This window comes from Mustela erminea, chromosome 12 (genome assembly GCF_009829155.1).
Source record: "Mustela erminea isolate mMusErm1 chromosome 12, mMusErm1.Pri, whole genome shotgun sequence".
Taxonomy (NCBI): domain Eukaryota; kingdom Metazoa; phylum Chordata; class Mammalia; order Carnivora; family Mustelidae; genus Mustela; species Mustela erminea.
In genome coordinates this window covers 62,948,219-62,964,297 of record NC_045625.1, presented here as the reverse complement: position 1 = coordinate 62,964,297, position 16,079 = coordinate 62,948,219, and the positions used below count along the sequence as shown (strand labels likewise).

The following is a 16,079-nucleotide window of genomic DNA, read 5'->3' as shown; positions in this document are numbered from 1 at the left end:
GGGTACAGTGTTTCCTTGGAGGCAAATATCTAGAACTCAAATTGTTAGTTGTAGTTATGATATTGTTAACTTTATAAGGAACTATCAAAGGGATTTGTAATACTACCACATTATAATTTTAGTTTGCATTTCCTTGATGACTAAAGCTTGGGACATCTCTTTTAGTATTTATTGGGTATCTATATATCTTCTTTTCTAAAATGCCTGTTTTAATCTTCTCCTGTTTTGCCCATTTTAACTAGGTTGTTTGTATTATTATTATTATTGCATTATAATTTTTTCCCATTATTAATATTCTTTATATATTGTGGATGCAAGTACTTTATCAGATATAATTGTCAGATCTATTCGGGACATTTTCTCCTAATCTGTGTTTTTTTCCAATTTCATAATAAAATCTTGAAAAGCACTTTAAAAATTCATAAACTTCAACTTATCTTTTTTTCTTTACTATTTGGTCTCAAAGTAAAATTATACTTTTGTCTGTTTTCTAACAAATATTGTACTGTTAGCTACTTTGTTTAGGTCTATATTTCATTTTGAATTAAGTATTTAATTATGATGTAAACATAAAGGTATATTTAAAATACACAATTATCCAATTATTTTATCACCATTTTTGGAAATAGTTATCCTTTCCCATCAAATTACACTGGAACATTTATCAAAAATCCATTTAAAATTTTCAGTTTTAGCTCAGATAAGTAGAGAACATCCAATAAGAAAACAGCTAGGCAGACTTTAAGTTAGTAAGTTTTCTTGAATGCATCAGCTGAGATGGCAGGGTAAAAACTAACGCAGACTCTGGAGAGCTAGGTGGCTGCAGGGAGAGAAGCAAGGGCCCAAGCAGTTGCTTCATTGAGCCAGAGAAGGACAGATATCATATAAAATGACTCTAATGGAAAAGCTAGACAACATGCATGATTAGATAAGTTATTTCAGCAGAGAGATAGAAGTTTTAATAAAATTTTAATGCTAGAAATAAAAAACAGTATCATAAATGAAGAATGCCTTCAAAGGGCTCCTCAGTATACCTGATACTGCTGAGAAAATAATCGGTGACATTGAAGATGTGTGTATGTTGAAATGTTTTTTTTTTTCACTTTATGTATTTTAATGTTCACAAGCTTATTTTCCCAGTTTAGTCCTAGAAACATCTTCACATGAAATATTCCTACCTGCTTAACTGACTGTATAATCATTTACTGTTTTATTTAAATCCAATTTAATTAACAAATCTGTATTATTAGTTTCAGAGGTAGATTTTAGAGATTCATCAGTTCCATACAACACCCAGTGTACACTATTTCAAGTACCCTCCTTAATACCCATCACCCAGTTGCCTCATCCCCCACCCACCTCCCTTCTAGCAACCCTGTTTCCTATAGTTGAATCTCTTATGGTTTGCCTCCCTCTTTGTTTTCTTATTTTATTTTTGCTTCCCTTCCCCAAGTTCATCTTTTTCATTTCTTAAATTCCACATGAGTGAAATCACATGGTATTTGTCTTTCTCTGATTCTTTCACTTAGCATAATATTCTCTAGTTCCATCGACATTGCTGCAAATGGCAAGATTTCTTTCTGTTTGATGGCTGAATAATATTCCATTGGGTATATATGTGCATGTGTGTACGTGTATGTGTGTAAACCACATCTTTATCCATTCATCTCTTGAAGGACATCTAGGCTCTTTCCATATTTTAGCATGGCGACCCTGAGATAATACAAAAGTACACAGAAAACACTGTTTGGCTTCTTTGAAAACTGTTTAGTAACAATATCCTTCCCTAGATGTACATGTGAGAAAGCAGCAGGAGAAATGAAATGTAGTATGGGATTCTGTCCATTCAGAGATTTCCTGTAAAAGACTTATTAATCTACATGTGGTAAAATGTAGCTGATGTCAGAACAGTTACTGAGCAAGGGGTACATAATTCTATTATAATGATGTTGGGTTTCAGTACACTCATAAATACCTGGTAAGTGGCATGCACATATACAAACACACATAGATAAAAAATAGAGGAATCAGAAAATATTCACATATATTCAACACTGTTCAGTTTATGCAACTTATTTTTTATTTCTTTTTAAAGCTTCTTATTCTAGTGAATTCTACATTATCAATATTGTTATGTTTAACTGTTTTCATAATACATATGTAACAATTGTTTTATGAAACAATTTCTAAGTAGATGCTATTACTTACCTTTCTCAAATTGATAGATTCTCCCCCTGTAACACATTCTGAGAAAGATTAAAATTTGACAACCTGTTGGAAAACTTTCATATGTTTACAATTCAATTATCAGATATTTGATGAGATATTATTTTTTGGTAAAGGATTTCCTACATATGTTGAAATGTTGAGTTTCTTCCACTGGTATTTACCTGACTGATGAGGAGGAGTTGTGGATAAAAACTATGGTCATTCAGGATATTGTCAGGGGTTTCTCCTTTGTCAGGTTTCTGATATATGTTGAGTTTAGATATCCACAGAAATCATATTCCTAGGCTTTATTAGTTGAGGGTTTGGTGAGTATATGTCAGTATAGAGTGTACTCAAGCCTGTAGAAACTCAGTAACAAATTTATATCCTTGCTGCAAAAAGACTGGTTCCATGGAGGAAAAAACTCCATTTCAGTCACTCTTTTACCCTGTTTCCTTCCGTCTTGTATTCTCCCATCTTCAGTGCATGAGCCCCACGATTTCACTGGGAGATATCTCTACTCCATTCTAATAAGGGACAGTAGAAAACATTAATTCGAGGAATGTATTAAATGAGACTGGTCAATGACACCCACATCCTACTAGCCAGAGGTTATTAATATGACACCATTTGGATGACACTGGTTGAGAAATTTAGACATATGACATATGGGGATTTAGACATATTTGGACATATGCCATATGGCATATGGGGATTACTTCTGTGTAAGTCAAACTGAGGGCTGATTTGTAATAGAAAAATTCCCCACATCCATTACCTTGTTTTTTGTTTGTGTTGAAATAGTGTGAGGTCTATAACCTCTACGTATTTTCTGTTGTACTGAGGGAGGTGGCTTTTGGCTAAAAGTTATCAAACACTTATTACACTCTCAGTTTTCTTATTGTATCATTTATCTGATGATGAGTATATTTTGATAATTGATGCAGAGTTTTCACATTTTATTACATTCCCAGACCTTTTCTGCAGTGTGAGTTTTCTGAGGATTGAGTACAGAGTATTTCTTACATTCATTCTTTCTGTAATTTCATTTCTTTGGTGGGTGAGTTCTCTGATCCAAAGGTCTGCACTTTGTATGAAAGACTGCCCATATAAAATATATTCCAAGAATTTCTCTCCTGTGTACATTCTCTGATGTTTGTGAAGATTGGTATCTTGCAGAGGAACTTGGAATAGTTTATTCTATTCACAGGGTTCTCTTTCTCTTTTATATTGTGAGATTTGATTTCTGGCTCAAAGTTTTTCCATATTCTTTACGTTCAGATGTTCAACTCCCTGTGTGGGCTTTCTGATGTTCTCTAAGGCTGGATTTCTGGCTGAAAGTTTTCCCACACTTATCACATTTATAGGGCTTCTCCCCTGTGTGAGTTCTCTGATGTACTCTGAGGTTTGATTTCTGGCTGAAAGCTTCTCCACAGTGATTACAATTATAGGGTTTCTCTCCAGTGTGAGTTCTCTGATGTTTTCTTAGGACTGACTTTTCACTGAAAGCTTTTCCACATTCATTACATTCATAGGGTTTCTCCCCTGTGTGAGTTCTCTGATGTCCTCTGAGATTTGATTTTTGCCTGAAAGTTTTTCCACACTCATCACATTTATAGGGTTTCTCCCCAGTGTGAGTTCTGTGATGCACTCTGAGGTTTGATTTCTGGCTGAAAGCTTCCCCACAATGATTACATTTATAGGGTTTCTCCCCTGTGTGAATTCTATGATGTCCTCTGAGTTGTGATTTCTGACCAAAAGCTTTCCCACATTGACTGCATTTATAGGGCTTCTCCCCTGTGTGAGTTCTATGATGTTTTCTTAGACCTGACTTCAGTTTGAAAGCTTTCCCACATTCATCACATTTATATGGTCTTTCCCCTGTGTGCGTTCTCCGATGATTTCTTAGGCCTGACATGTGGCTGAAAGCTTTCCCACATTCATTACATTCAAAGGGTTTCTCCCCCGTGTGAGTTCTCTGATGTACTATGAGGATTGACTTATAGTTGAAAGACTTCCCACATTCATTACACTCATAGGGTTTCTCCCCTGTGTGAGTTCTCTGATGTATTCTTAGACCTGACTTTGCACTGAAAGACTTCTCACAACCATCACATTTATAAGGTTTCTCTCCTGTGTGAGTTCTTTGATGTTTTCTTAGGCGTGATTTCTCACTGAAAGCTTTCCCACATGCATGACATTCGTAGGTTTTATCCCCTGTGTGACTTTCCAGAGGCTGAATCAGGAATGAATTCATAGTACAGGGTTTTCCACATTCATTACATTCATAGGGTTTCAGTGTTATGTGAGTTCTCTGATGTATGTTGAAAGCTGACTGGCAACCTAATGTACATGTGTCATAATCAGAGGATTTGTCTGTTGTGTGAGTTCTCTGATGCACTGGAGGGGCTGGATTATGGATGAAATTCTTTCCATATTCAAAGGGTTTCACTCCTATATGAATTTTCTGATGTTCTCTGTGTGATTTTTGGCTGAAAGGTTTCCCTTCTGTGTCAGTTCTTTGCATGATCCTACTGAAATTATTTCTGTTTTTGGCACATTCATATTCATTAAATTCACAATGACTCTTCTCTTCTGGATTATTGCTATGAGAGACTATAAAAGTTGTTTTATCACATTGTTTTACCCCAAATTTACTGAATTTATAAGATTTCACTTTTGGGTGGATACTTTCAGATGCAATGAGAGCAGTCTGTTCAAGGAAAGCTTTTCCACATTCGTTGTACTCAGAAGCTTGCTGCAAAGTCTGAATTGCCTGATGCTGAATGACTTTCTCTTTATGACTGAAGGATTTCACATTTTTACTATAGACAAGTGATTTCTCGCTAGTATTAGTTCTGCCCTCCTTAATACTAAGAAGCCATTTCTCAGTAAGCTTATCAGCCTTCTTTCTTGAATATTGACAGTGTGGGGCCAATGAGCTGAGATGCAGGTAGGTAGGCCCTGTAGTATCAAATTTATAGGGCATTGTTCTTGCAGGTAAAATGTTTATGTCCAGATTACATGGTTCTGCTGTAGTCAATGATTTGTTGGTGAACAAAACTTGCCACAAATATTTGCCTTGGTTTTCTAGGCTCTTCTCTGAATGTTGATTAGGTTGGGAGTCTTCTAAAAAATGAGAAAATTAAAAATACTTTAAGATATTTAACATACTTCTTATGGAATGGGACTTATAGATGTATGCCCTATTATGTATTTGATGCCTCAGTTTCTGGCTCAGGTTAATAAAGTAATTTCAAGTGTATATTCTTTTTTTTTGCAAAAAAAACCCCCCAAAAGCAAACAAAAAACCCCCCCAAACCCAAAAAAACCCCCAAAACCAAAAAAATGAAAAAACTTTTTTAGTGGGAAGAAACTAGAAATAAATATACATATGATTTGGCATCTTAAGGTATAGTTTTCAATGCTGGTTAAAGAAGAAGATATAAAGGAACGGAACAATTAAGAATGTAGAATATATTTGAGAGAATTGGTTCTTGGGAACAGAAAAGACAGGAAAAAAGTAGTAAATGGGATGAATTCAACAAAGATTATGAAACTAAGTAGATTAAAAGGCTTTCAATGGTTTTACTGGAGATAGAATTTGCATTAAGGAAAAATATGAGTCTAGATTCTTAGTCAAATATAGATTAAAATGGTAGCATAATCATTAGAATATGTGATTACATTTGGAGCTCCATTTTTGCTAGTCTACATAACAACACTAAGTTTATAACGGGACCAACTTCCTCATGGTGAAAAAAAAAATATTTGCCATGCTTTAATTCTCTCTGTGGTATTATTCACAGAAAAAGTGTATCAGTAGAAGTAAAAACAAAATGATGGGACTTAAAGTAATTTTTCCACCTATAATGGAGTCACTGGTCTATCCTGGTTCTGGTACCTTGGTATTATTATTAAATAGTGAATATCTCTTGGTCATCAAACCTCAACTTTTCTCTTTTCAACTTGCTCATTATTTTCCCCAAACTAGTCCTGCTTGCCCAATTTTTGATATTTTTTTTCCAACATAGCTAGGTTTTTTTTTGACTGAGAACCTTAAGTAAGGATCATGCTTCAAACTGGCCCTAAAAACTACAAGTATCCTTTGTATTTATTCACCATAAGTTTCTTATGCATATTTGACTGTTATTGCCCTTTAACTACCCACACTCCTAGCAAAAACATCAGGCCTATCCTAAAAATATTAGAAAGCCTTGAATATATTACCCTAGGCACCAAAAGATTAAAGATTTAAGTGATTCAGGGAAAATGTCACATTAACTACATGTTCATTGTGTGTTTTAGCTACCATTCCCCCCGTCCATAGTATTTTCCTGCTCTAATCTTATTATCGGTCCCCATTAAATGGTTCTTTTCCAGCAGTAACTTTATATGCACACTCTTTCCCTAAACTGACTTCCAATTTAGTATTAGAACTATACAGAATCTAGATGCCTTTCAGGTACAGCAAAGCTATCTTCATTAAACTTAACAACAGAAAGACTTCTAATATCTTCTTACAAATTTAAGCAATATTTACTTTAAAATCTGAAAGAAGTACCATTCTGCCTATATCATTATTATTATTATTTTTTAAGATTTTTAAATTTTTATTTATTTATTTGCCAGAGAGAGAGGTAGAGCGAGCGCGAGCACAAGCAGACATAGTGGCAGGCAGAGTCAGAGGGAGAAGCAGGCTCCCCGCAGAGCAAGGAGCCCGATGTGGGACTCGATCCCAGGACGCTGGGATCATGACCTGAGCTGAAGGCAGCTGCTATTTTAACAAGGGATATACAGAGAGGGCCCATATTTGTGACTGATGATTTTTTTAAGATTTTATTCATTTATTTGACAGAGAGAATCACAAGTAGGTAGAGAGGCAGGCAGAGAGAGAGGGAGAAGCAGGCACCCCGCCTGAGCAGAGAGCCCGATATGGGGTCAATCCCAGGACCCTGAGATCATGACCTGAGCCAAAGGCGGAGGCTTAACCAACTGAGCCACCCAAGTGCCCTGTGACTCAAGACTTTTAAAGTAAATTATCACAACCCAAATCAGGAGTCTTTTTTTTTTTCTTTAGGAGTCATTTTTAAAATTAATGGCATGTCCGTAGTTAAATAAGAAGCAATTTTCTCTTTCTTGGTTGTATTTAAAATACTGGTTCATCTTTTAATCAACAGTACCTTATATGATATGAAATATATTTTATGCAGCTTTGCTCACTTTTCCAAAATGAAACCCTCACTATGATATTCTTTGCATCCTTCTGTAATATATCAGTGGTCCATAAAAAGCAGTGTGCTCAGAATTACCTAGGGAGCTTATAGAAGGGCTCAGATCGATTGTTGACCTAGCCTGAGGATTCAAAAAATCCTAGAAATTTGACTTGGGCATTGCATTTATGAATAGTGTCTTCTGAATGAATCAGTATGAAATAGTTACCTCCACCTCATTTTGGAATCAATCTACAATGTTATTAAAAATATTTATCATATCGGGCGCCTGGGTGGCTCAGTGGGTTAAGCCGCTGCCTTCGGCTCAGGTCATGATCTCAGGGTCCTGGGATCGAGTCCCGCATCGGGCTCTCTGCTCAGCGGGGAGCCTGCTTCCTCCTCTCTCTCTCTCTGCCTGCCTCTCTGCCTACTTGTGATCTCTCTGTGTCAAATGAATAAATAAAATCTTAAAAAAATATTATCATATCATACATATCAAAGTAGAAGAATGAAACAGACAATTCTTTTGGGGGGGAATCATAATCCAAGTGAGAAAAGGAGCTCATCTCATTCAATAACTTGACACGTCCATCACATGATTTAAGAGTTTACAAAAGAAATGAAGGAGAGGCTAAAATATTCCAAGATTATATTACACAAGTAAGAATCTGTCCCCTTCTGATTTCTTTCCTTTTTCTGGCTGAGGTTAGCTATTTAATTTACTTTTATTCCAAGGATTACCTTTGCTATATAATTGATACCATTATACTTTGTATTACATTTTTTTTTTACTTTACTTAAGCTTTCTTTTACAACTTTCTTTCTTGTTAAAAAAAAGTACACTTGAGGGGCACCTGGGTGGCTCAGTAGGTTGAAGCCTTTGCCTTCGGCTCAGGTCATGGTCTCAGGGTCCTGGAATTGAGCCCCACATCAGACTCTCTGCTCAGCGGGGAACCTGCTTCCTCCTCTCTCTCTGCCTGCCTCTCTGCCTACTTGTAAACTCTATCAAATACATAAATAATAAAAATCTTAAAAAAAAAAAGTACACTTGACCCATGTGTTTCAAGGGTCAACTGGCCAAGGGGTGCTGACCACTCCCCATGCAGTTGGAAATCTGTGTATAACTTCTGATTCCCCAAAAACTTAACTACTAACAGCTTACTGTTGACCAGAAGCCTTACCAATAAGATAAACATAGTTAACACATATTTTGTAATTTACATGTATTATATATGCTGTATTTTTTACAATAAAGTAAGCTAGAGAAAAGAAAATATTATTAAGAAAATAAAAGAAAATACATCTACAGTACTTTATTGCATTTATTGAAAAAAATCCATGTATAGGTAGATCTGTATAGTTCAAACCTGTGTCAACTGTATATGAGATGAAAAATTCTGCACTGCTTTACCTACAGTTCAAAGGTTCTAATAAGACATTTTTTTTAAAGATTTTATTTATTTGACAGAGAGAGATCACAAGTAGGCAGAGAGGCAAGCAGAGAGAGAGAGAGAGAGGAGGAAGCAGGCTCCCTCCCAGCAGAGAACCCGATGTGGGACTCGATCCCAGGACCCTGAGATCATAACCTGAGCTAAAGGCAGAGGCTTAACCCACTGAGCCACCCAGGCAGCCCAAGACATGTTTTTTTAATAAAAACTTCAGGATATTGTATAATTTTGATTTACCTTTTAATAAAATAGGTTTTTGAAAGATATATATTCATCACTGATTTTAAGATAGAGGGATTTTAACTTTTCTCATATTGTTTGCAATTAGTGTTACTGAACGATAGTATCTCTGCTTTTTGGAATTTATTGACGTTTGTCTAAAATACTTTACATTTTCTCAGTGTTCCAAGGCCATTTAAAAGGAGGTTTATTTTTTGTTTTCAAAATAGAGTTTTGAAAGACACTTAATAGATTTTTTTTAATAAAATATGCTAGATAATGTCTAGACCAGAGATTGGGAAACTTTCTTTGTAAAAGGCCAGAGAGTAAATGTTTTGGGCTTTGCTGGTCATGCAGTCTCTATTGCAATTATAGTTGACCCTTGAACAATGTGGAGATTAGGGGTGCCAACCCCCAAAGCAATTAAAAATATGCAATTTTTAACTCACCAAAAATTTAACTATTAATAGCCTGCTGTTGACTAGAAATTGTACCAATGACATAAAGTTGATGAACACATTTTATATATTACATGTATTATATACTGTATTGTTACAATAAAGTTAGCTACAGAAAAGAAAATTATAAGAAAGAGAAAATATATTTACATGTGCTGTATTGAAAAAAATCCACATAGAAGAGAACCTGAGCAGTTAAAGCCTATGTTGTTTCTGTAGTTCAAACTGAAGTTACTTAACTCTGCCTTGTAGTGTGAATACATGAACAAATGGACATGGCTGTGTGTTCCAATAAATGTTTCCTTACCAAAAAAAGCAGCAGGCAGGATTTGACCTAGGGATAGTTTTCTGAGCCGTATTCTAGACCCCACTGAGTCTGGTATGAAAGAGGGGCATATTAAGGTTTATTATATCTAATGTATGCCTACTTCTCCTTTTAACTCTTGCCAGCTTTTATTTTATGAATCCTGATCATTTGGTACATAATACTGAAAACTTCAATGTCCTTTAAAACTCTTTCAGCTTTATCAAAATATCCCTTTTCTTATCTGTTTTTGACATGAACTGATTCTTAAGTATTAGGTAAATAAATATTGAGTTTTAAAATGCTTTTGGCTTAACAATTCATGGCTATATTTCAAACTATATATATATATATATATATATTACTTTTTAGGCATATCTCTTTGATACAATTTGATGGGATATTATCTTAATAGGTGAATTTAATTCATTTTCATTAGTTGATATGGCAGGTATGTTTATCTTACTGCATATTATGTAGTGTATTTGCATAGCTTTTGTCCAAAATGTTTAACACAGCAGGCCTGAGACTGTTACCCTTAGATGGTTGGCTTGGAAGATTAGCCCTTGCCTGGCATCTACAAACTTAAATTTTGAGATGGTTCTCAAGAACCTAGTCTCTAATGAACTTTCCAGGTAGACAACATTCACTGTTGGGGGTCTTAGAAGCTTGCACTTGGTTTCCTCTGGACTTCGTCCCTTTTCATTTTGCTGATTTTGCTTTGTACCAATCATTTCATGTTATAAATCTTAGCTGTTAAGTATGACTACATGAGTAGCAAAAAGAACCAATGAATGTGGTATGTGGTAGTTGTCTTGAGGACTTGCTCTTTCTTTTTTTTTAATTTGAAGTATAGTTGACACATAATATTATTGGGGACTCTGTATAGCTTTTAAAGAAACTTTTCTATTAATAGGTCTGTTATCTTTGCTCTATTAAACATATTTAACTTCTAATAATTAGGAAGGCTGCGGTTTGTTCCAGTAGTTATCCTTTCCAATTATATTATATAATTTCTTAATTATCTATATATTTAGATGACAACTAGTAACACATTATCATATGGTGAAAAAATTATGGTTCCTTTCTCTTTTCTAATCTGCTGATTCTCGATTTTAGTAGTTTTATTAATTTTTCTTAGTTTTTATGTTTTTACTGTTAAGAGTATAGAATTCATTATTTAACTTTTCAGCTTCCCATCTTTTAAGATGAGAATATCAACATGCTTACAACCCACTCCTTGTGTTAACTGGCCCCCCCTCACATTTTATTAGATTTAATATTTTTGTAATTTAAAAAGACTCTAAAAGGACAGTGCTGAAAAACATTTTAAACAGCTCACTTCCAGCTGATTGCTTTGGTTTTATTTTTTTTTTTAGCTGATCACTTTGGATCTAATTTTCTTGGATGCATTCTGCCAGTATTTAATAACTCACCTGGGGAGCTTTTTCTTAGAAATTCTTTCTTTAATAACCATGGATCCTCTCCTTGTTCCAATGTGAAGATCAGTTCTGGTTTTGCAAAGCAGTACCCTGTAAATGGGAAATAATTTAGCACTTCAGTTTAGCTGCATAGGTTTCACTGTTTCTGAATGTGAAGTAAGGTATAGTTTTAAAAGTGGCATGTTTAGGGTGCTCACTACAACTTTTCTGGGAGGGGAATGATCACAAAAAATATTTTCTAATGCTTATAAAGCACCAATCTTCTTAACCCCCTAAATCACAAGCCTAAGTAATGTTAAATTCCAAAATGCTCAGTGTCTATCTTTTAAAGAAGAGCGTTTAGAAGGACTTTCCAAACTGGCCATAACAGAGTAAAAGGAACTGATTTACTTCTCCATACCACATATCTAAAAAAGTGTACAAACTATATAAAATGGTTTTTAGACTTTAGACACCAGGCAGTGCAGACAGAAATACCTGAAATAGGAAAACAAATGATGTGAGTCCTAGGATTACCATGTGTTGACACAAAACGAACATAAACTTTAAAAAATTTTAAAGAGGGGCGCCTGGGTGGCTCAGTGGGTTAAGCCTCTGTCTTTGGCTCAGGTCATGATCTCAGGGTCCTGAGATCAAGTCCTGCATCGGGCTCTCTGTTTATCAGGGAGCCTGCTTCCCTCTCTCTCTCTGTCTGCCTCTCTGCCTACTTGTGATCTCTCTTTGTCAAATAAATAAATAAAATCTTAAAAAAAATTAAAAAAAAATTTTCAAGAGAAAGGAAGAGTTTTACTTGAGCCCAAGTTAGGACAACTGCCAGGGATACACAATCTTCACAAGCAAGAGTCTTCCAGGGAAGGAACATTTAGTGCAGGGTTATATATGTTCTTTACACAAAGAGTTACAAATCAATAAGATGAAGGACATTCCAGAAAGTTACAGACTTTATCTTATGTTTTTATTATATGCAAGGCTCTATGATTAATCTCAGAGAGAGTTGTTTTGTTTTTCTTATCTTTATGTTTAGAATGCTCCTTTTTCGTCTTTTTCAAAAAAATTGACATGTGCTTGGGGCAGAAAAAGAGCCCATGCTTTGAGGTTTCGCCAAGTCATTTTGGTCTTAGTAAATGTTAAAGCCCAGGAGCAGGGCCCACAAACATTAAAAGTTGAAAATTTCCCTTATCACACAGCTTACTGCCAAGAGTTTAACCCAGAACAAAAGAACCAAAAAAGCCTAGCTGACTCATTAAGTTGAAGTAACATAAATGAATCATGACAACTAGAATTGTTCAGGATGAAATACTAAAGAAGACAAAGCTGTACTGGGGCGCCTGCGTGGCTCAGTTGGTTAAGCAGCTGCCTTCGGCTCAGGCCATAGTTCCAGGGTCCTGGGATCGAGCCCCACATCGGGCTTCCTGCTCAGCAGAGAGCCTGCTTCTCTCTCTCCCTCTGCCTGCTGCTCTGCTTACTTGTGCTCTCTATCTCTCTGTCAAATAAATAAATAAAATCTTAAAAAAAAAAAAAAGAAAAAGCTGTACTGATATGGAGTCTTATTAGAGATTTGCAGAAGAGTCTCCTAAGTACTAACTTGTCCAAGTATGGAAGAAAAATACTCAAGGATGGGGAAAGACCAGTGAAAAAGAATAGGCTGAAAAAATTATCAAAGCATACATAGATGTAAGAAGCTTCTGTTGCCACCAGCCAGGGTAGAAAAATCTACTTCATGGCCAACTGGGAAGAATACCAGAAGGATGTTTATTGCTTAACAGAAGAGCCAAATGAGTCCTAAAGCAAGCTCTGAATCTAACAAAACACAGCTTAACGCAATCCCTGAAATAATCAAATTAATTCCAAGTAACTTAACTACATACCAGGAAAGGCCTCAAAAGATTTAAAATATAAACAACAACAACAAAAACAAAAACCAGAAACTTACAATTTATTATCAGTACTCCATAAGATAAATGTACTTTTGATCCCCTTTATCAATTTCATCCCTCCCCCACCCACCTCCCCTCTGACAACCACTAGTTTATTGTCTGAATTTAAGAGTTTGCTTTTTTGTTTGCCCTTTTTTTGGGGGGGGGTCTGTTCTTTTGTTTTGTTTCTTAAATTCCAAAATGAGTGAAATCATATGATAATTGTCTTTATCTGATTGACTTATTTCACTCAACATTATACCCTCTAGGTCCATCCATGTAATTGCAAATGGCAAGAACTCATTTGATGAAGAAAAAAAATCTCCCTCTCCCACTCCCCCTGCTTGTGTTCCCCCTCTCTCTGTCAAATAAATAAATAAAATCTAAAATAAAAAGAAAATTTTTATTTTAGAATGTCTTTAAATTCACAGGAAAACTGCAAGGATAGGAAGGAAAATTTCTAAATATGCTGTACCCAATTTACCCTACTGTTAACATTCCTAGATTTGTCACAACTAATAATATAATGTTGACAATTATTAAATAAAATCCACACTTTGATATTTATTTTTCCCCCTTAATCTCATTTTTCTGTTCCACAGTATCCATAGTATCCATCTGTTCCATAGTATACATAGTATCCATGCAGGATACAATATTATATCTAGTTATCATGTCTCCTTAGACTCCTCTAGATTATGAGTGACTTGCCCTGGTTTTGACAATCTTGACATTTAGAAGATGTTGCAGAAAGTCCTTCAGTATGGGGTACTTGTCTGATATGTTTTGAGGATAAAAATGGAATTTGTGTTTTGGGGATAAAGACCACAGAGGCAAAGACACTGTATTCTTATCCCATCTTATGCTATCAACATGACACTATTTTCTTTTCATTCAACTTTTTATTTAAATTCTAGTTAGTTAACATACAGTTAACTATGTTAACTATGTGAATACTACTTTCAGGAGTAGAATTCAGTGGTTTATCACACACAATACGCATCACCCATTTAGCCCATTCTCCACACACCTCCATCAACCCTCAGTTTGAGATCTATCGTTGAGTCTCTTATAGTTTGCTTTCTTCTTTTCCCTTGTCCCATATGTTTATGTTTTGTTTCTTAAATTCCACATATGAGTGAAATCATATGGTATTTTTCTTCCTCTAATTGACTTATTTTGCTTAGCATAACACACTATAGTTTCATCCATGTCATTGCAAATGGAAAGACTTCATTGTTTTTAATGGCCGAGTAATATTCCACCCCCCTCAATCCTACATCTTCCTTATCATCTGTTGATGGACATATGGGCTCTTTCTGTATTTTGGCTATTGTGGACATTGCTGATATAAATAGTGGTGTGGATGTGCCCCTCTAAAACACTATGTTTGTATACTTTGGGTAAAAACCTAGTACCACAATTGTTGAGTCAGCGTAGTTCTATTTTTAACTTTCTGAGGACCCTCCATACTGTTTTCCAGATTGGCTGGACCAGTTTGTATTCCCACCAACAGTGCAAGAGGGTTTCCCTTTCTCCATATCCTTGCCAGCATCCATTCTTTCCCGAGTTATTAATTTTATCCATTCTGACTGGTGAGATGCTATCCCATTGTGGTTTTGATTTGTATTTGAACATCTTTTTCATGTGTCTGTTAGCCATTTGTATGTCTTCTTGGAGCATGTCTTTTCATGTATTCTTCCCATTTTTTTGACTTGATTTTTAATTTTTTGGGTGTTGAGTATGGTAAGTTCTTTTTAGATTTTGGATACTAGCCCTTTATCTGATATGTCATTTGCAAACACCTTCCATTCCATAGGATGCCTTTTAGTTTCTTTGCTTTGTTGTGCAGAAGATTTTTGTCTTGATGAACTCCCAATAGTTCATTTTTGCTTTTGTTGTTCTTGCCTCTGGAGACATGGCTAGCAAGAACCTGCTGTGGCTGAGGTCGAAGAGCTTGATATCTGTATTCTTTTCTAGGATTTTGATGGATTCCTGTTTCACATTTAGGTTTTTTGTCCACTTTGAATTTATTTTTGTGCATGGTGTAAGAAAGTGGTCCAGTTTCATTCTTCTGCATCTATTTTCCCAATACCATTTGTTGACAAGACTTTTTCCCCTTTGTTGAACATTAACATTGTTTGACCATGTAGTTGCAGACTCATTTCTGGGTTTGCTGTCTGTTCTATTGACCCATGTGTCTATTTTTTTTTTTTTTTCTGCCTGTACCATACTACTTTGATTACTACAGTTTTGTGTAGTATAACATGAAATCTGGAATTGTGATTACCTCCAGTTTTGTTCTGCTTTTTCAACACTGTGTTGGCTATCTGGTGGTTTTTGTGGTTCCATATAAATTTCAGAATTGTTTCTTCTGGATCTGTGAAAAATACTGGTGTTATTTTGGTAGGGATTGCAATGAATGTGTATACTGCTTTAGGTAGTATAGACATTTTAAAAATATTTGGTCTTCTAATCCATTAGCATGGAATGTTTTTCCATTTCTTTGTGTATTCCTCAATTTTTTTCATAAATATTCTGTAGTTTTCATAGCACAATTCTTTTACCACTTTGGTTAGATAGGTACCTTTGAGTTTTTGGTACCACTATAAATGGAATTGACTCCTTTCTGCTGCTTCATTGTTGATGTATAGAAATGCAACAGACTTCTGTGTGTTGACTTTATAGACTGTTAACCTTGCTGAATTCCTGTGTAAGTTTTAGCAATTTTTTGGTGGAGTCCTTTGGGATTTTTACATAGAGAATCACGATGTCTGCAAAGAGTGAAAGTTTGACTTCTGTGCTCATCTGAATGCCTCTTATTTCTTTTTGTTTTCTGATTGCTGAAGCTAGGACTTCTAGTAATATGTT

At 35.3% G+C, this 16,079-nt stretch overlaps 1 protein-coding gene across 1 annotated transcript in view; it reads right to left on the bottom strand.

The window, feature by feature from the left end:
• LOC116569989 overlaps positions 1–16,079 on the bottom strand; it is a 90,285-nt gene that overhangs the window by 44,103 nt on the left and 30,103 nt on the right. The window contains 3 exon segments of the mRNA XM_032306498.1: positions 2,209–2,246; positions 3,460–5,337; positions 11,287–11,382. Coding sequence (XP_032162389.1) covers positions 2,209–2,246; positions 3,460–5,337; positions 11,287–11,382 — 2,012 coding nt within the window.